The 22,060-nt window shown below is 38.1% G+C and overlaps 1 protein-coding gene across 2 annotated transcripts in view; it reads right to left on the bottom strand.

The window, feature by feature from the left end:
• The window catches only part of CYYR1 (cysteine and tyrosine rich 1), a 374,507-nt gene that overhangs the window by 301,761 nt on the left and 50,686 nt on the right, over positions 1–22,060 (bottom strand). For both annotated transcript variants that reach the window (XR_014793868.1, XM_084871406.1), the window contains exon 3: positions 5,746–5,903. Coding sequence is in view for 1 of the 2 variants with exons in the window: in XM_084871406.1 (XP_084727532.1) it covers positions 5,746–5,903 (158 nt within the window). In the remaining variant the exon portion in view is untranslated. The remainder of the gene's footprint in view (positions 1–5,745; positions 5,904–22,060) is intronic.

Here is a 22,060-nt window from a genome sequence, read left to right as displayed (position 1 = left end):
GTATGGGTAGGTAGAGAAGGGTGTGGAGAGTAAAAGAAGGTGTTTGAAGTATTGGACACCCTGTACTGGGTTCCCATACTTACTTGGAAAGTCATGGAGTCATTACAGGAACAAAAAACAAAAAATAAAAAATAAAAAAGAGGATAAACAGGTGTGCAAATAAGGATGAAGAATTTAGTTTCCTAAATTTTATTGAAAAATTTTCTTAATTTTTTATTAAAATATATGTCAATGTGTTTTTATTTATTTATTTATATTTTTTTAAGAAGTAAGGAACTGCTTTTTACTTTTTATTTATTTTTTTAATATATTTTATTAATTTTGTACAGAGAGGAAGGGAGAGAGATAGAAACATCGATGAGAGAGTCATCAATCAGCTGCCTCCTGCACACCCCCTACTGGGGATATGCCCGCAACCAAGGTACATGCCCTTGATCGGAATCGAACGTGGGACCTTTCAGTCCCCAAGCTGACGCTCTATCCATTGAGCTAAACCGGTTTCGGCTGTCAGTGTGTTTTTAAATCACATCTAATACACTTTATTATGGCTATGTATGGATGTCTGTTTTGTAGTGATCTCTACCCCATCTCTAGGGTTGAAGAGAGGTACCCCTGAGTGCTTCATACCTTTAAGATCCCAGCCATTCCTCAGCATCTGAGCAAACCCTCACCAGGCCCTCTGATGACTTGCCAGTACTTGAATCACCAACCAAATCATGATTCTACTTGGAATTGACATGTCGAATTGCTTACTGTGAAGGTAGCCTAGTGTCATAATAATGCCAAAACCAAACCAAAGGCCAGCTTCTTAACATCAGAATGGAAGGAGAGAGCAAGCACCATTTCAACCACCTTATTTCTCTAAAGTGTCTTCTAAAATGTGCTTGTACCAATAAGATTATGACAGTGTTCTGACAGATATACCTGGCAAACACTGGCCTTCACCCTATTGGTAAACACAAACTGGTTCTTTCGATCCCTTTTAGTTGGCTGACTTTGCCAGCAGTTGGATGACTTGAACCATTTACAGATCTGCCTATCCCAGTGGTCGGCAAACTCATTAGTCAACAGAGCCAAATATCAAAAGTACAATGATAGAAATTTCTTTTGAGAGACAAATTTTCAAACTTAAACTATATAGTTAATTGTTATTAACTTAATTAGGGTCCTCCTAAGCTGGCCTTTGCTAAAAACTCAAGGGGCCAAAGAGCTGCATGTGGCTCACGAGCTGCAGTTTGCCAACCAGGGGCCCATCCATATGAGGAAGTGGGATTGAGGGACTTAAGAAAAGAGGAAGATGGAGACATAGTACTGAGTGGGATATCCTCCAGGGATTTCTCTGGTCAGCAAAGGCTCTGCCAGTCTTCAGTGGTCTGAGCAGATTGGGGGCTTCTGACAAGGACAGTGCTTGGTAGAGAAAGCATCAATGATAACTCCAGCATCCCCGTGGCTGCTTTAGACCTTTGGAGGCTGGGCTATTTCAAGCCTTATTTTCTACAATCAAATGGAATAACTCCTGTGGAGCCTAATCACACATCCCCTCCGCATTACGCCCACTCCTTTGCTTCTTTCTGTCCAGGAGGACTGAGACAAAGAGATTTGTAATGAACTTCCTCCAAGCCAAGAAACGCAGCCTTCATGGAACATAGGGAGCTACAGCTGGAGACCCATTGAACTGCTTCTTTGCAGCATGTGCTTTTAAGTTGTTCTCATTTCGAGTCTTTTCCCTGCCTCCCACGTGAGGAGCGCACACCGAATGCTTCTACAGATTGACTGCATCCTTCTCTGTCAGGAGGCCATGGTATGCGGCTATTCCTCGGTAACAAAGCATTTATGTTTTGCCATCTGCATAAAAACTGCCAGAGGACATTTCATCGAGAGTCCCCATGGTGTACACAGCTGCATGTTGAACAAGAAAATCTAACATATGAACCAGTGTTCTTGCATTCATCTAGCCCTTGAATTTTGATGAAGTGCTCGTATAATGCTGAAGAGCGATATTTGGACAATCCATCACGGAATAGACATGGCACATCGTTTATGGTCCCAGCTCCTGGAAGACAGTTTTGAAATAATACTTGTATATCTGTGGGCTGTGCTATCTTTCTTTCTCGCAGATAATAAGGTTTCACTGGGAAGCGACTTTGCACGGGGTATCCATTTTTAGAATTCCGGATTAACTCTAAAAGGATTTGTTCTTCTTTAAAGGTTAAGTCATCTCTAAAAGATATACGGATGCAGATGGAGATAAGGGTGCCTTAGAAATTCTTTTATAACCAATATTCTGGTTTTCTGATTAAAGTAGAGCAGGCGTGCCATTTATCCTTAATGTCATTATAGTTGTCTACAATATTAGAAAATGTAAGGGTGCTATCAATTCATAGAAAAAAATTCAATGTTTTTCACCCACTCAGGCCAACATTTCTAAAGCAAAAGTAAAAGGAAGATGCATAGTGTTATAAAAACTATGCAACGTTATTTTAGAAAAATTGCAAACAAAAAAAATCATCTAAAATTTTGTCACCACAATTTACTAAAGATTATATATTCTCTTCTAGTCATTTGTTTTTTTTATATCCTTGTGGTGATATAAAATGTTAGATGCTTTTTTATACTTTGTGTTATAACATAGTGCTTTTTATCGTGCTATATATTTTTCATAAACATTATTAATAGCTGCATTTATTCAACTGATCATTCTATTGTTTTGAGATCAACAATTTATTATTATTATAAATAATAGCGTGATAAACGTCTTTTTTGCACATGGACTTATTATTTTGAATTGGTTTTTTAGAATAAAATTCCAGGAATCACCTAATTGGCTATCGCTTACTATCTTTATCTTCCTTGTTTTTATTTTTTTACCTTGTAAAAGCTCCTCCCCTTCAGCTCATTTTGTAATCTTCATTTTGAAGACTGCTTACATCATGGTGTTGGTTTGTTATCACCTAAATTATCTGCTTTAGTCATTCTTTAACACTAGTGGCCCTACTTCTCTGTCCTTCGGACATTTTTTGCATTCAAAAATCATTTTCTCACTTTGTAGCCAATAATTCTACCACTTTGCAAATACGAACACAACTCTTTATCTTTCTAGAAGACACATTCCAAAACAACTTGAACCTCACCTGAATTTTCAATTTACTGATGACATTAAAAAAAAAAAAGATAATTTAAATTGATGTTACCTCTTTTCTGTCTTCATATCTTTATGCAGCTTATATTTATGGTCCATCACAGAAATCATTTCTGTGCATCTATCATCAATTTTCTCTTTTCTTTCTTTCCCCATTGCCTGAGGAAACTCCAATCCTAATTAAATCCAACATTTTGGCTACCCAGCTTTGTACCCAGAAGCTTAGAATAGGAAGATAAAAATGCACAATTGTGCTGATTGATTCTTAAGTGTGCAGACTGTTGGTAGTGACTGGAAATTAAGTATTTCAGCACCCCTCCATTCTCTGAGATTACTGTTTCATGCATTTTTCTTTCTCCTTAACTACAAACACTTCCTTAACCCAATTTTAGTGTAAGACTTGCTTCTGATTTCATTTTAAAAAAATAGGCACAATTAGAAGACACCTTATCATCAACTCCTCCTCAGATGAGTAGTTGAAAGTCTTCCATGTCCTATACATATTCCTATAAGGTTGTCCTCAAATACTAATTCACTGATTCAAATGGAGTGTTAATTTCTTTTAAAAAAATATATATTTTATTGATTTTTATTTTTTTTTTTTACAGAGAGGAAGGGAGAGGGATAGAGAGTTAGAAACATCCATGAGAGAATAATATTGAGCAGCTGCCTCCTGCACACCCCCTACTGGAGATGTGCCCACAACCAAAGTGCATTCCCTTGACTGGAATCAAACCCAGGACCCTTCAGTCCGAAGGCTGACACTGAGCCAAACTGGTCAGGGCAGGAGTGTTAATTTCTTAATGAAATATTTCCAAGAGAATTTAAATACTACAGCTAGTTATTTTATAGAATGTTCCTCAACTTGGGTTTGTCAGATAAGTTTTCGTGCTAAGATTCAGGCTGTGAACTTCCAGCCAAAATACTACACAGATGAAGCTGTGTCACCTGAAGATATAAGATGTCCACTTGTCTTTCTTTGGGGATATTAGTTTTTATGTCCCGGTCAAGATGTTGGGTTTCTTCAATTTTATAATTAACAAGAATCTGGAAATACTTAAAGAACATGCACATATTTACTTACCATAAATTGATGATTCTTGTCCTAAATCTTTCTTATGATGGTTTTAAAATGAATTTTCCAACTCCACAACTCCTTTCTACATGTATCCTTTGGCATTTTCTGTTAGCAAGAGCCTCCCCCTCCTCCACTGCTTCTATCTATCTATCTATCTATCTATCTATCTATCTATCTATCTATCATCTATCATGTATCATCTAGATGCCTATCTGCTATCAATCAATCATCAGGTACTCAGTAATGCACTTCAAATCTCAACTCTCTTGATAACATTAAAATGCCTTGTTATCCTTTCATGGGCATTTGACTTTTATCTCTTTTTAGGGTCCTTCTGTGTTATTTCCTTCCAGTTGTGTGTAATCCAACCCAACTTCTTAAAAAGGGGTTAATGTGATTACTCTTCTTTGTTTATATTGAATTTCTGGCAAGTAGTGGAAATGTAAGACTGGAATAATAATCCTTATTTTCACACAGATGGTTTTAAAAACAATTATAATTAAACAGACATCATTCATTCTACCCAACATGACAGGAATTAAAAAAAAAAAAAAATATTTCAGAAGGTCACTGTCCAAAGGGTCAGAGATGGCAGATTACCTTTTCTTGGTAATCTCCTTCCCAGTAGAGTAATTATATTCCCCACTGAGCACTTTCACCAAGGGGTACTATAACCTTGGCTAAATTATTTTCTATTCACTTATGTGGCCTCCAGACTATCTCTGTTATCACAGGGTTAATTAATTGCTATGGGTAAAAACATTTTATATTTCCACACATGGAAGATTTTGAAAAGCATTCAATTCTACTCTGAGTTGCTTCCCCTATCCTTTAAATAAAAGCTTAATTAGTCTCTTTGAGAAGGAAATGAGAAGTAATCAAGCACATTATGTCTCAGAGACCTTGTCTTTTTGCAGTAAAAATGCTTCTACCATAAGGTTTATTATGTTTTTTGCATTAATCGGTTCCCAGAATCATACATTTACTAAAAATGCAACATGCCTCTGTGATCCGCCAGTATTAATGATGCCACTATAACATGTAAAAAACATGTTTCCAAGTGTGAAATAGAAAGTTCAACCCCCTCCCAACAAAAACCCACAAGACTTCACATGAAAATATTTTATGTCTTATAATTTTATAACTAATATTTTAAATGTTTTAGAAATTAATTTTAGCCCAGTTAGTGTGCCTCAACTTTGAGCATAAAGCTATGAACCAGGACGTCAAGGTTCAATTCCTGTCAGGGCACATGCAGGCTCAATCCCCAGTGGCAGATAGATACACTGGAAGATTGCTTATTGTAGTCAATGAGACAGCCATTGAAAATATGAATATCTTCAAATATCAGGTGGATTTTATTATTTGGATCTAAGTAATCGCCAATGAAAGCTATATTTTCAATCTACATTAATTTAGAAATACACTACACACTCGAAGATTATTCCAGTGAGTTTCTTTAATGTTTCATCTCTCCAAGGAGTAGAGCATAACTTTTTCCTGAGAAGAAGTGAGCAATTTTTCTTACCAGGATAGGAGGCGATGGCATTGATGCGGGCAGTGCTGAGGACGCCCACCCGGGTCCCGCGGTTGTTCTTCATGCACATGCAGATGCATATGGCGATTCCAGCAATGACCCCCATGATAAATACAATTCCAAAAACAATACCGGCAATCGCCGTGCCCCTAAAGAAGGAAAAACGAAAGTACATTTATTAAAAAGTCTCATAAGGTTTCTTCAGACTTTCAAATACAGCTTAATGACTATATGACAAGTGCTTTTCTATGAATGTTCTTAAGAAGAATGTTTTAAAAAAAGAGAGAGATAATTCCCTGGTTCAGTTAAATAGTCTTGTACATTCTGATGAATAAATGAAAGCTATAAATCTTTAGGGAATCCTCTGCCAGAACAGCAAACTCATCATTCAGATTCTGGTTTTAAAAATTCAGGTATGTATAAAAAACCACAATTCTCCAGATATGTTCTCTAAAATAGTAATTAAAAAAAACACATTCTGCCATGTACTTAAACATCAAATAATTTATTTATTTTCTGTAGAGTATATCTGTTTAATGAAGACAACTTGATACATGTCAAAATATTAAATACAGTTTGACATTTATCCTCATTAAAACTCTCCATATAGAATTAGAATTTTCTTAATGAAAAAGAAAAACAAACATTTAAAAAATTTATACAGAGGACAGTTATGTCAGATTCCCATTAGATTGAGGAACAATGTAAACAAAACCTTTATCAATGTTAATGTTTCTCTACAGAAAGTTTTTTCTCATGCAACAAAAATACTGCGTGCATCAATATTATCATTCAGTGTAGAGAATATGATTTGTATGAATCTATTTGTCCACTATTTTGGAAAGTAATGGAAATCTTTATCAATATGTAAATTTTCAACAGGCAATATCATTTGTAGCAATATGTCCTAAAAGAAATGCGTCCTAAAGAAATACAACACATATAGGTATAAATAATGTACTAAGAATATTTATCCAAGTGTTGTTGCTAAGAGCAAAATACCAGAAACATCCTAATTTCCCTAAAAAGGGAATTGACAAAAAAAAAAAAAATGACAAGAATATAATACATAGAGAATGAATCCTATACAATGATTTAAAAGGTAAAGAGGTCTATAAATTGAAATGTTCAGGATACATGGTTAATTGAATAATAATACAGCAAATGAAAAATCAAATGTCAACAGAATAATACCAGTATCAACAGAATGATTGAAAGAGGGTAAATTGTATCTTTATCAAATCAAATTTTTGAATGTATAGTGATTACCTTGTAGGATAGAAAAATAAAGCAAAATTTAATTTGTGTACTCTCCAGAAGCAAGCATTTCCAACTTTATTGGCATTTTTTAGTATTTTCTTCCTATTTCTCAAAATATTATTATATTTCTTTAAAAAATTTTATTTCCACATATTAGCTATTGGCTTTTCTTACAGTTTTTGGAATTGTAAACTCCTCAGACACATCTCGTAATCCTTCATTAAATCAGTCATCAGTATATAGTATATTAACATCATATAACTTACTTCTAAGTCATTGTTATCTTTCATTTCTCTTATACTTATTTTGTAAGGTATATCAATGAGTTCCCACTTTTCCTTATACCTATTGTTACTCCCCTTTTACTGTCCCCAAATACTTAGAAATCTTTCAATTATCACCTATTTTCAAGCTCTCAAACACAGTAACAATCACTCTATCAGTTCTGTTTTATCCCCATGGTGATTTCCTTCATAGCCTGCCATCTCCAGTGGTGCTTTTTGAACCTGGAACTGTTTCTTGACCTTCTTATGGTCCATGGATGTGAAGTGTCTGGACCACATTCTTTCTCTTTCTTGGTGAACTGCCCTGTTCACTGAAGCACACTCTTGAGTGGCTTCTTAAAGAAAGGTTTAAGGGAAATAGATGTTTCAGGATCCTTGCATGCCTGGAAGTGATTTAATGCTACACTCACTTGATAGTTTGACTGGGTATGGAATGCTAAGCTGAAATACATTATTTCTCATAAAAATGAAAGCAATGTTCATTGCCTTCTAGAATTTGGGATTGAAGATTTTTTTTATGTCGGAGACTCACCTCCCTCAGCTTTGAGTCCATTTCATAAATTGCCAATTTCTTTGCCACCGTTTCCTGTTTTTCTTTGTGGAAGCCTACCTATAAATATAGAAGCCTAAGGGACCATCTGACTATTTAAACGTTCACCCAGTAGCTATGAAGTGCAATGACCATCAGGGGGCAGATGCTCTGACCAGTAGAGGAGGAAGCCAATTCCTTGCAGAATCAGCCACGGGTTAGGTTGCTGCTGTGGGGAGGGTGGGAAGAGATTAACCAAAGATCTTACATGCATACTTGAGGCCCTTAGTGCACTGGTGGGGTCTCTCGGGCTGGACAGCAGGGATCGGGACTAAACCAGCACTCCGACATCCCCCAAGGGTCCTGGATTGGCTAGGTCAGGTTACGCAGGGGTCTTCAAACTACGGCCTGCGGGCCACATGCAGCCCCCAGGGGAGTCTGATCCGGCCCGCTAGGTTTTTTGGGCAGTGAGCGCAGCCAAGGTGTTACAGTAGGGATTAGTAGTTCATATAGTCCGGCCCTCCAGCTCTCTGAGGGACCGTGATCTGGCCCCCACTTTAAAAAGTTTGAGGACCCCTGGTTAAGGAATCCCACCAGTGCACGAATCCATGTACTGGGCCTCTAGTTCTGAAATAAGCCTCTGAACCTCCTGGATAAATTCTTTTGTGTTTATTATCCCTATTTGTTTTCTTGAACTACTTTCTGGGGAATTTTACTAACTTATCTTCTAATATTTTATTGAACTTTTAAATTTCAGCTATCACCTTTTATATTTCCAGATGCTCTATCATATCCTCTATTGCAATCTTCCCCCCCCCCCTTTTTTTTTAATAGGATCCTGTTTTGTTTTCATGGATGTAATTCTCTTAATTTCTGAAGGTATTAATATGTTATTTGAATTTTTCTCTACTCTTTGTATTTCCTCTGCCTTGTCTAGATTGCTTTTTACTGGTTGTTTATTCTGATTTGGTTCATGTTTGATATTTTCCATAAATGTCTACTTATCCCCAATTTCCTCCTATTTATAAAAGAGGCACTAACTATCTGCTTGGAAGTTCAGTGTGCAAGGCCAGCATCAGGCAGGTGAATTTTCCAGGATCATCTGAGGTCAGTTCCCATACTTTTTTCCTTTGTAGCTGTTCATGTTTCTCTTTAAAAGGATCCTCCAACTTCACACTTTGGGAGTATGAGAGGCTGCCAGTTTCCTGGAGTCTGGAGTTTTACCCAAAAGGGTATGAGCTTTTACAAAATCCTCATACTTTCAGCTCAGAGAGACAGTCTCTCTCTGCTGTGACAGTGGAGGCTTTCAGGATAAGCTTCAGTAAGAAAAGAACTCTTCCTCTCTTCTCCCTCTCCCTCTCCTTCTCCCTCTTCCTCTCCCTCCCTCTTTGAAGTCAATAAGAATATATAAAAACAAGCTGTTAATATCATATAGATATTTATATTCATTAATCCCTTTTAAAACAGAGAAAAGTAGAAAATTAGCTTCATTTTGTTTCCTTGGCAGCTACAGCCAAAGTGTCTGCTCTGAAGGTCAACAATGAGGTTGCAACTACTGTGTTAGGTTAGGTTTCTTATTAAATCATAATTTTGGTGCCCTTGATCCTCTGATACCCATTAACAATTGAAAATGTATAGCATAATTTGCTACAATTCAAAAAGCAGTAACAAGCTAATCTTTCTGCATATAAATAATTTGGTTTGTTCAACGGTTGGAAAGAAAAAAGCTATCAAGTTGAGCAATTTGGCATCACAAAAACCCTGAAAAAAAACCTGGAGGGGATTCTTTTCTTGAAAGAAGGCATGTATTTCAGGGCGTGCACATTTTCTGGTTACCAGGAAGACCAAAGTGTGGTTACAGGGTTAGAACTTTCAGCCTCACTTCTGACCTCTGGGAAGGAGGCAGGGGCTGGAGGATTGAGTTCATTCCCATTGGCCAATGACTTAATCAATCACACCTGCTCAAGAAGCACTCCACCCAAACCTTTACAAGGTGAGGTTCAGAGCATTTCTGGGTTGGTGATGGGAGCAGTAACAGAAGCAATGGACCCTTTATTTCCCTTCGCCCACATCTCATTCTATGCATACTTTCCATTTGGCTGTTATGATACACAGGTGAGCAGGTAAGTACAGCATTTTCCTGTGTCATGTGAAATTGCTATAGAAATTAGTTAAACCTGAAGGAAGGGGTTGTGGGCATCCCTGAGACAGAGGGCTGTATCTAGGAGCTTGATGCTTGTGACTGATATTTGGAGTCAGTGCAACCTAGTGGGACTGAGCCCTGAACCTGTGGAGTATGACTCTAAACAGCTCTGGGGCTGAGATATCTTAAGTAAATATAATTGTTAATATTAAAATAGAAAAATTAACTCATATTACAGGAAATATTAAACAATTGTAAGATGTCAGATGTCCTTCTCTGGCTGCCAAAAATCTTTATGAATGCATATAAGTATCGGTGTGTATTGTCAAACTCCATGGTTGGTTGTTGACCATTTGCTGATACTGAAGAAGTTTGGAACAAAATTATAGCTTAAAATTTGCACCAATATTACACTTTATAATTAAGATATTAAATGTATTTGTAGTGACTCTAGTGATACTATGAAACTGTGGTTTACAGTAATGCTCAGAGATAAAATAATTTATTCCACTAATAGATTTTTATAAAATAAAAAGATTCTGATAAATGTTATAATTGTTATAACTATACTCACAACACACTTTTAGGCTCAGCACTCCAAATAGTAATTTAGTATAGATATTTTGACATGGTTTTACTATTAAATAATGTTTGAGATAGATAGTAGTTATGAAAAGAATATAATTGCAACATCTCTCTTCTTCTCTGACATGGTCAATTTACAAAAGCGTTTTATAAGACAGTGTAATATGAGTTAATTTTTCTATTATAATAACAAATTATAAGTGAAGGGAAGCATTTTAATCTTTTTATCAAAGAAGGAAATATTAAACAATTATAGTTACTTAAGATAATTCACGTGTGATGAATGAAAGCAATGAAAAATATCATTCCAAACAGTAGGGATGAAAGTAAAATGCACACATGAGAAAAACAAAACTTGGCAAAATTCTTCAGACTATTCCATGTTCTCAATAACTCTTTCTTTTGGCCAATGCATTAAAATATTGTAATGAAGAGAGTAGTAATGATTTCTTTAAAAAATATATATATATTTTTATTGATTTCAGAGAGGAAGGGAGAGGAAGAGATAGAAACATCAATAATGAGAAAGAATGAATCATTATTCGGCTGCCTCTTGCACGCTCCCACTGGGGATTGAGCTCACAATCCAGGCATGTGTCCTAAATAGGAATCGAACTGTGACCTCCTGGTCCATAAGTTGACATTCCACCTCTGAACCATGCTGGCTGGCCTGATTTCTTAATACTTGGTTGCATATACAATTTTTTGACCAGGAGGATGTTTTTTTGTGAAATTGAATCCAATCCACTTATCTCAGCCCCAGAGCTGTTTATACTGCAGTGGACTAGGGACTGCCTTGCCCACATTCTCTCATCTACCCTGCAAAGGTCACGGAGTCTCTTCCCTCTGCCAGATCAATGGACAAAGTCTTACTGGGAAGCAGAGGAGAGGAGAGAGGGGATTCCCGGAACGGTTGGGGGACTGAAGCTCGGAAGCCTGATGGCCAGATTGGATTGGGGAGTGCGTGAGAGGAGCGAGGGTAGAGTGTCTTTCATGTGGGTGATGGCATATGGTTCATAAAACTGTGCTGAAATGGAGACTCTATGAGACATGCGATCATAAGCAAGATTTAAACAGAAGCCGCACAGAGCTCTCCCTGCCTTCTGCCTCCCAAACCGAAAAACCCCCAATTACTGCTAGATAGGATTCTCCCCTTGCTAACGTGTTGGCACAGCTCACCCTTCTGAAGTAACCTTTGCTGAAACCTCACACTGAGGTAATTACCTTAATGCATGGTGATTACTTCAAACAGGGCTTTCTTCTTTCTCTTTCTAGGCTTTTTTATCATCGTTTGAGTGGTGGGAAAAAAATCACGAAGCGGTTTCTCAACAGTGCCTAGAGGATTTCGATTGGAAATCTATTTGTTGAGATTTAAGTCCTAAGACGTAAGAGATGGCACTGGATTTTGAAAATACAGAGCCCTCAGAGTAACCTACTTTCCTTCCCATCGACTGCAGTGTGGCTCCTCCAGTTATTGACCTGGCAGAATAGCAGCTACCTTTCAGGCTTAGACGTTTAAAGATTTAATCAGGTTCCTATAGGACTGGGCTGGATGCTGGAAGTTGTAAACCTTTCCAAATTAACTGCTGAAACCGGTAACAGACCATGATGGCACGGTGGACCCCTGGCAGTGAGCCCACCTGCTGTCTAACCCAGTGTCTTCTCCCGGGGCGCTGCCAACTGCTAGACTGTTCATGACAAGTGGGCCTGCCCACGCGAACAATTGTGATCCTCTTCCTGGACCTTAGCAAGTCCTCACCCTCTGCGGAACAGGCCTGTGCTTGATCACTGTCTGCTGGGGAGATCCCTGGTTCCAGCTGGCCTCCACCCACGCACCAGGCCTCTATCCTCTATTAGAAAAGGGTAATATGCAAATTGACCCTAAGGGCGAAACGAACAGAACAACTGCTCAACCAATCACTATGAGGTGCACTGACCACCTCTCAGTCCCCTTCCCTGACCGGCAGGCTCTGATTGCCCCGATGGCAAATGGGGAACCTGGGGTGGGTGGTGGCAGAGGGCAGAGTCGGCAGAAGGCAGCCAGGAAAGATGGCCCAGATCACAGACCAGGCCCAGGGACAGTACCTGCACATGAATTTCATGCGCCGGGCCTCTAGTTAAAAATAATAGCCTTTGAGTTATTCTTAGATTGCTGCATGCAGTCTGATCTTCCGCTCCAGGTTTTCTTACTGTTAGAATCTAATTGGATCAGAGAATGCCTGGGATCCCCTCCAGCTCCTCAGTAGCACAGCTAATTAGCAGAGATTCCACTTTTTTAATACAGCTGTTGCAGGTCAAGAAGAGAAAGCAAAGCAGAGGTGGAACTCTCACACTAATGAAGATACAAGAAAAGATTAGAAGAGTTTGAATTTTCTGTGTGATAATTAATTCTAGTCCAACAAGAACAAAGTTCTATGAATATTGGCAAATTGTAATAGGAGCTCGGCTGACTTATTCACACAAATCTCTCCCACAACATCACCTCTAATTCTGAGGTGGGAATAGATAACGCTTTTCATTAATTCTTATCTCGTTTATTGTCAATTTAAGCAATGATCTCAAGTCGGTAGAGATGTAATAATCATCCAGATAGCATTAAGCATTTTATCTAAGCAATTAAAACTGCATGCACTTATTCATATCATCTATCTAGCTCTCACTTACTAGTAATTATTTCTGCTTTCAAAGATAGTCTTGTCCTGAAGATATTGACTAAAATGGCTACACCACAAGCAATGCTTGGTTTGGAAGGTATCATACATGATTTTTTTTTTTAAGAGCATAAATGATTCAGAAGTCCAATCGATTCTGTGCATTTTTAGGAGCAGCTAATATAATGTGCTTGAAGGTTTCACTGTATTCTTTGGCATTCCAATAGGCTAGGGAGGGGGCTCCTCACTCTCATTGCCATAAACCATGTGTGCAGGTGTGTGTGTGGGGGTGAATTACTCTGGGTATCAGAGTGGCAGCAAACCAGTTTTCTCTCTTTTGAGTGCCTCAGAAGACAGGCAAACTTCACATCTTGTTCCATCTGGTAGGACAGAGGAAAAGAAGGAGAACTGGACTGGGAAATGACAGCTCTCCTACTGGGAAGAAAACTAATTAGCTAATAAAGCTGTGTCCTCTGGCAGAATAAGGAAAACTGTAGTTATTCAGGTAATTACCTTGCCAGTATAGACAAGCAAATAGCAAATTACAGTGTGGGTGTTCACTATAGATCAGCGATTTCCAACCTTTTGCATCCCATGGCACACATAAACTAATTACTGAAATTCTGTAGCACACCAAAAAATATAGTGTATTGTTTGCCCATCTGACAAAAAAAAAAAAAAAAAAAAAAAAAGACAATGCCCTCGGTGATCCCGGATCTGTCTCCTGGTTCAACAGTGTTTAGATGGAACAGACTCAGGGACACTTTTCTCACCCTTCTTCCAGCCTCCCTCCATCTCATCCAGTCACCACCTTCAGAACCACCTCCAGGCCAGCCTACACACCGGCTTCTTTTCTACCTTAACTCCTTAGTGCCAAACAACCATGAGCTCCCAAATTCATTAGAATAATTCAACCGACCTGGAGGCTGCTGCCAACCGCCTGCCCCCCCGCCTCTGCGGGCCTCCCACACCTACCTCTCTCGGGGCTTCTATGGTGACCCTGAAGATGTGGCTCTCAGGGGTGTGGGCTGCTTCTTTCAGGAGTTGGCGGAGAAGAAGTGCTAGGGTTTTGAGCGTCTCTTAAAGTTGCAAAACCAACGTGGTGGCCACATCTTCTTCCAGGACCTGCTGACACCTCCCAGGTGAGTGGGCAAAACTCAGTGCCCTTGGAAGCTTCCTGGCTTTGGAGGGGAACCTGACCCAGGCCCTCAGCTCTGGGACTTCCTGGAGGACCACTTCCGGGATGAGGAGGTGAAACTCATCAAGAAGATGGGCTACACCTGATTCACCTCCGCAGGCTGCTGGCCCTCAGGCTGGGCTGAGTGAGTTTCTCTTTGAAAGGCATGACTAGGAGCCTTTGGAGCCCAGAGGCCTTTCAGAGGCCCCTCAGTATCCTCCTGTGTCTGGCTTTTGCCTGAGCCTCTCCCCGAAACTACTAGCCATTCTTTTAACCACCCTGAAGCCCTCTCTCATGCATTGGACCAAATGGAAACAATAAAGCTTTTTGCAGAATAATAATAATAATTAATAATAATAATAATAGTTACTTACCATTTTTGCTCTAACGTGACTCTAAAAAATCAGGTGCCTATACTTGTATATAAAGATTTCTGGTACCAAGAATTAACCAATCCGATGCAACTTTATTATGGGACTTGACCAATAAGATGCAACTCTATTATATGATCAATATATTTATGGTTCAAGATGGAGCATGCACACTGGACAGCTATTGTTGTGTGCTATTGTCATTTTTTCTTTAATTTGCCAATCTAAGGGGGAAAAGTCAATGCTCCTGACTAAATAGTCAGGTATTTAAAAATAGCTGTTTTAAAAATTCTTGCAGCACACCAGTGTGTTGAAAATTACTACTATAGATTAAAGTTTCATCTGATCAAATTAATGCAGATTGGGCAGAAAGAAGAAGATCCAACAAGGAGAACACAGCAACAGGGAATTAGCAGGTGATCATCTTTATTGCCACAGATTTATCTAAGGCGGGTGAGTGCAGGCAGCGGGGATGTGGCAGAGACAGTAAGAGCCACATGCTCCTCTACATTTCCCAGCTTCCCCAGCTTCTTAGAGGAAAGAGACTATGTGACAAATTCTTCTCAACATACTATTAAAGCGAGTGCTGCATCCCTTCCAGTCAGGTTAGTAAGGATTCTGTGTTTCCTCTTCACCTTCTTTTACTATCCCAGCCTGTCTGTGGTACTGGAACCATTCTGGGATGGTGAGCCTACAGTATGGAGGAGATCGAGTCGCTGCCTCACAGCTTGAGAGAGATACAAACAGCTTATGTGTTCAAGAAATGAAGTGGTATTGGGCTAAGGCCCTGAGATTTCAGAGTTTATCTGGTTCTGCAGAATAGCCTAAGTATCTTGACTAAGGTACTTTTGATTCAGAGCATAGGAGGTGGATTTACTATGACAAAGTTTAAATCCTGTTTCTACCACTAATGAGCTCTGTGAGTTGACCTCTCTGAGCTTCAGTTTGCGGGGGCAAGAATCTTGCTACCAGAATGAGACATTGTAAAAGGGCTTCAACTCAGGAAATAATTATGGAAGTCCAGGGGTCGGCCCTGGAAATGCTACCTTTTAAGCCAGGAGTAATTTCCAAGGAATCAGGTGTGGCTATCAGGCTCCCTGAGTTCTGCAGCTGAATGAGGCCCACAGTTATCCTGATTTGGTCAAGAATATGAGCGCCAGTCCCATTATGCTTCAGAGTGAAGCCTGTGGTCCTTACCTCTGGTTTCATGTTAGATTTAAATTAAATCTCTCTCTTCTCTCTCTCTCTCTCTCTCTCTCTCTCTCTCTCTCTCTCTCTCTCTCTCTCACACACACACACACACACACACACACACACACACACACACACAATACTGATGCCTGGCCCTAATACAAAGTAATTAAATCAGAATTTCTGATTTGTATTTGTGATGAGATTCTGATATTGTTATATTTTTTAAAGTCACCTTCTGGTGCTAATCTAGAATCTCAGAGTAGAGGATCAATGAGCTGCTATAACAAAGAGGTCTAAAGCTTCTTAAGAGCTTTCAGTTTAAGCTGAAATTGGTTAAGAAGGTGAAGGGCAGGGCCAGGGGGAAGAAACATAAGCTTAAATCTGATATGTGGAACTGGAAAAAAGAGGTGATTTTAGCAGCAATTTCTCACCAAAAAAGATAGTAATTTAAGTCAAAATATTTCTGTTTACAAAAATGAAATAGAAGAAACATCATTATGTATATGACTATTATTTTCTTTTCAGTCCTCATTTTATTTCATGTTTTCAGTCTACTGAATGCATTTGAAATATGGGAAGAAATCACGGGTGCACAAAATGAATTTCCAAGATAGAAAAATATGTCTGATCGGTCATACACAAAACTAGGAAAATGTTAACAAAAAGTTAAAAATACAGAAACTAAACAATTGTTTGCAATCTTTACTGTTCAGAGATAGTCATTAAAATAAATGTTTGGCTCTACGAAACAGGCAGATCAGTCCTTCCCAAATAGGGAGAAAGCTTAGTCCAGCAACCTGGAATTGATAGATTGGTTCAGACCCATTATTTATCCAACATCCTATTCTATTGCTGACCTAACCCACATCTAGCAAGAAAGATCAATTTTTTAGAAGATATAAGTAAAACTTAGTGAAAATGTATATTTTAATTTCCTTTAGTCATTTATAACTGTTACTAAAATTTTCTCTAAGCAGTTGTTGAACTGCTTAAGTCCAGTGGGATGACAAATTTGAAAGTATCTGCTGGCAATGAAAGGTATAAATTGGACAGTAACATATAATCTCTTGGCTTTGAGGATATAGAAAGGTCATTAAAGAATACTCCATTCACTTACACTAAATTGCATGGGTGCCAAGGGATTTTATTTTTTCTTCTTTACTTGGTATCAAAGTCAACAGTCTTAATAATTTTTCTGATGCTTCAAATATTCACACACTTTCTCAGATTTAATTTGCAAGTAAGCCTCTTTTCAACAATGTACCCTCATCAGGAAATTCAAATCATAAAAATTCCAGGGAACAGGACCAATAACTTATTTTATGTAGAGTTTGGGATTATGTCCACCAGTTCATGACTTCAAAGACTGTTCCATCAATCTTCTATCAAGCCATAGAACATAAAATAAACCCTTTAACAAGAATTTGGATTTTATTTTATTAAATAAAGGTCATTCTTTAAAAAAACAAATCAGCTAGCATGCCTACAAAGAAAAATGATCATAGAGCCTTTGGCTCTATTCTATAAATCTTAGCCTCTTTTTCCCCCCATCTGCTACTAGCGGATAGTTTGCCGCTTATATTTGTCCCTAAGGCAAGTTCTAGTACTACATGAGTATAAAAAATATATATAACTTGGTCTTTTACTATTTTAAGTTCAAGTTATTAAAATGCCATGGACTCAGTGAAATGTGACTCATATACGACCAACCCGAGAAGGAGTCACACATACTGCTTCTGACAATATTGTGATAAAATAAAACTAATAAAATTTTGGGGGTGATAAATCCATTTAAGATTAAGGCCCCTAAATGTTATGTTTTAAAATGCCTAAGAAACAAACATTCTTTTCTACATTGAAAGACAAGCGAAACATGGCTTTTTCAGGAGACCCATGTGTAAATATTGATTTTATGCTCTCCACTGAATGAAAAAGTCTGAATTAAATCTCAAATTGAGTTCCCATATGCCATTTTTGTCGTATATTTTCATTAGGTTTGAAATTTCAAGCAGCTAAATTTGACATCAGCTTTATAATATTTCCATCTTTTACATTTCAAAAAAGAATGAATGCTGTAAGCTACCCATTGTCTACACTATCATGAAAGTACAGTAGGTAACACAGAAGGCTGATGGAACTTGGGCTTTTTCAAGGGCTAAAAGTTATGCACAGATTGTTCTGTGGAGACAATGGTGGCTCAAGGCAATTGCCTAACCCAGTGGTCAGCAAATGTGAAACAGATCTCTTCATAAATTTGTCCACTGTGGATGTAGTACCTATTCAGATGTTTGTCTAGGAACTGTAGATCCAGAAAGTGTCTCTTTTAAATGATACCAGAGATGGATGACAGTTAGACAAGATATTAAGAAATATTAAAGAAATTATAATTAAAATGAGCTTTGAAAGGTGAGCTGGTCAAGGAAGTAAAAGGAAGTATTCAGAAAGAAAAACAAGCTGTAAGAGAGTGAGAAAGAGGGTAGGGCCAATAGTAAGAGAAAACAGTTCAGTATAGTAAGTACTGTAAGTAGCTTTGATGGCAGGAAGACTAATGGTTGCAGATGAGATCAGAGAGCTCATAAAAGGCCTTGAAAACCACGGTAAAGGGTGACTGGATAGTGGAGAGGTCAGCGGCAAGAATAGAGATGTCTTTCAGCAGAATATCCATAGAATAACAAATAGTTTACAAGATGCAAGAATGGAGAGACCGGGTCATCAATTAGGAGTTTGCAAAAGAGGTGAGGGAAGGCATGGGCAAGTATAGTGGATTGAATAGTGCTCTTCAAAAGATGCGTCCCTGGCCTAACTCCCAGAACCTGTGAATGTTATCTTATTTGGAAAAGGTCTTTACTGAACTTAAGAATCTTGAGATCAAGAGATTGTCCTGGACATCTGGATGGTTCCAAATCCAGTGACAGGTATCCTTATAAGAGACATGCAGAAATGATTTGACAGAAGCAAGCAGTGTGACCACAATGACAGAGAGTGGAACAAGCCAAGGAATGTCAATAGCCCCCCAGAAACTAGAAGAGACAAGAGGAGATTCTCCCCTTAGAGCCTCTAGGGGGAACCAGGCCCTGCTGATATCTTGCTACCTTGACTTCAGACATCTGGCCCCAGGACTGTGAGAACAAGTTTTTCTTGATTTTAGATACACTTTTTGGTAATTTGTTATGGCTTCATCAGTAAACAAATACAGCAAAGCAAGAGAAAGCCAAGGTAAGGGGAGGGAGAGAACATAGTGCATTTGGGACACTGCAAAGTATGGTAGAGCAGAATGGCAGAGAGTTCATGAGTGAGACCAGAAATGAGGTCGACAGACAAGCAGGAGGTTCTAAAACAATTCCTGAAAAGTTGCTGGGTCTGCATGCACAAAATATCAGCGAGCACATGAAAATGGTGAAAAAGAATTATGTTCTTCAACAATTGGGAAAAAATGGGAAAGGGTGGGAAATGAACAGAAAGCAGTATTTTCTTTCTGGAGGAAAAGGTCTATGGCAGTGAAGGCAGGGAGGGGGTTAGGGCTGAATGTGGGGAATTTTTATCCAGTCAAATACAAGGCAGTGTCTTTTCTTGTTTTTATATATTTATATTAATTTCAGAGAGGAAGGGAGATGAAGAGAGAGAGATAGAAACATCAGTGATGAGAAATGCATTGATTGGCTGCCTCCTGCATGCCCCACACATGGGACGGAGCCTACAACCCGAGATGGGCCCTGACCGGGAATCAAACCATGACCTCCTGGTTCATAGGTGGACGCTCAACCACTAAGCCGTGCCAGCTGGGCCAAGGCAAAGCCACCCAGTGACTTTGTTATGGTAGCCCACGCAGATTAAGACACTGCCATTTGCTTTGCAGGTAGTCAGAGTGTAGATGAAAATGTATAGCAAATTTGATAAGAAGAGTAAGTTACATTTATAGAGCAATAGGAGAATAACAAGTTATTTATGAACATAAGCATTTCAAAAGGAAGATAAAGTCATGGTATGCTTCTTATACACTAATTATTTTAGTCTGTAATCCCCTCAATAGAAAATAGTTAAATTATTTTGGCCCTTATAATTTCTCTTGGATTTTGCATCTACAAGGATGAAATATCACAGTATCTGTCTTTTATAGATCACCAATTCCTTCTATTCCAGAAACAAGTGTCATAAGTCTATAAATTGTTTGACCCCAAATATATTCCTTTTTCCTCCTATTTGTCTCCATGTTTAATACACCTGTGAGCTGCAGCCAATGTTACAGCTAAGATAAGACATTTTATTTAAGTTCTCTTATCTTTAATGCTCTCTGTGGAACAGGTGGTACTCTGCTTCTGAAGGTGCATACTTTTGATGATGAGTTTTCTTTTATTCTTTATTCACATGTGCTAGTTTGTTTTTTCCCAAATGTTTATATTCTGCTCTATAGTAAATATGGTCAAGAGGGTATTTGCTCTTGACAAAAATGTCTATTTTATACTTAATTCTGGAGGTAGATGGGAGGAGGAAAGGAAAACAAAGGGGATAAAACTAACAAGTTTAACATTCTTCCCCCCTCATTCTTCCCCACCCAAGATTCTCCATTATGGGAGAGAATGTATGGGTACCTCATTTATTTGGGATATTAGTGAGATAATTTGGAGTCTGTTCTTGAGTAGTGGGACATGCTTTCAAATATCCAAGTCCTGCCTTCCTAAATACTTTATTCTTTTAAAAAGGGAAAAGTAATTTGAGGTATATGATTAAAATTGAATAAAAATATATTTTAAGAGTGCATTATTAAGAAATACATGTTATTGATTAAAAATTCAAAGGTTATTAAATAAGTCCTAAAGGAATAATAATAAAAAATAACATAGTCTAATTTAAGAAATAAATTATAGCCGTAACCGGTTTGGCTCAGTGGATAGAGCATCGGCCTGCAGACTGAAGGGTCCCAGGTTCGATTCTGGTCAAGGGCATGTACCTTGATTGCAGGCACATCCCCAGTAGGGGGTGTGCAGGAGGCAGCTGATTGATGTTTCTCTCTTATTGATGTTTCTAACTCTCTACCCCTCTCTCTTCCTCTCTCTAAAAAAAAATCAATAAAATAAAAAAGAAATAAATTATAGGTTAAATATTTTTCTTTTAACTCCTCCCCCCAAGATACTAGAATATTCTCATATATATCTTATCAAAGATGTCTAGATTTCTTCTACATTCTTCGTTTTTTTTCAACCTCAGCATTTTTATTTTATTTCTGTTCATTTTTGTGTCCTTCCCATTCTCTATCTGCCTGCAATCCTGTTGCCTAGAGACCACTCTTGAAGAACATGCACTATCACGGCCTCTTGGAGATTCAACATCTAATGAGGAGCTGACAGAAATCATCAGCTTGTCTTAAGCAGGTAACATTGTTAAAAAGTCACAATAAAACACTTGTCTGGATATTACCTACTCAGACTATCATAACACTTAAGTATAGCATTCAGATGAGAAAAAATACCTTTGGGAAAATCTGAATTTTACAACTCCTTGCAAAAGGGAGGTGTGATAAAAATTGAAATATGTACTTTTTTAAAAAAATAAGTGAACATTTTAGGTTTCCCCACATTGCTTATGTATCATAATTTTTAAAACTCTTCTAAAGGCTCTATTATCTGTATTTTTAGTTCTTCTGTGGGTCTATTGACATTCTCTTTATCCCAAAGGCGTTTTAAAGCAACAAATTCATAAAATGGCATAAGAACAACTGTAAAAAAAAAGTCGACAATAAAGGAGAGGAAACACAGCTATAAGGACATCATATCAGCAAAGAAACAACAAGAAACAATTGATAATCAAACTGAAAAGGCAACTGATGAAATCAGAGGAAATATTTGCAAATTATGTGTCTTATAAAGGGTTAACATCCACAATATATTACAAACCCATTTAACTCAATAGCAAAAACCCAAATGGGAAAAAAAAAAAAATGTAGACATTTTTCCAAGAAGACAATCACATGGCTGACAGGTACATGAAATGTGCTCATCACTAATCATCAGGGAAATGCAAATCAAAACCACAGTGAGATATCACCACACACTTATTAGAATGGCTGTCATCAAAACGGCAAGATAACAAATGCTGGGGAGAAGGTGGAGAAAAG

Source organism: Pipistrellus hanaki (assembly GCF_964339955.1).
Source record: "Pipistrellus hanaki genome assembly, chromosome: 2".
NCBI lineage: Eukaryota > Metazoa > Chordata > Mammalia > Chiroptera > Vespertilionidae > Pipistrellus > Pipistrellus hanaki.
The sequence above is the reverse complement of the archived record's forward strand: the minus strand, read 5'-3'. Positions and strand labels throughout refer to the sequence as shown.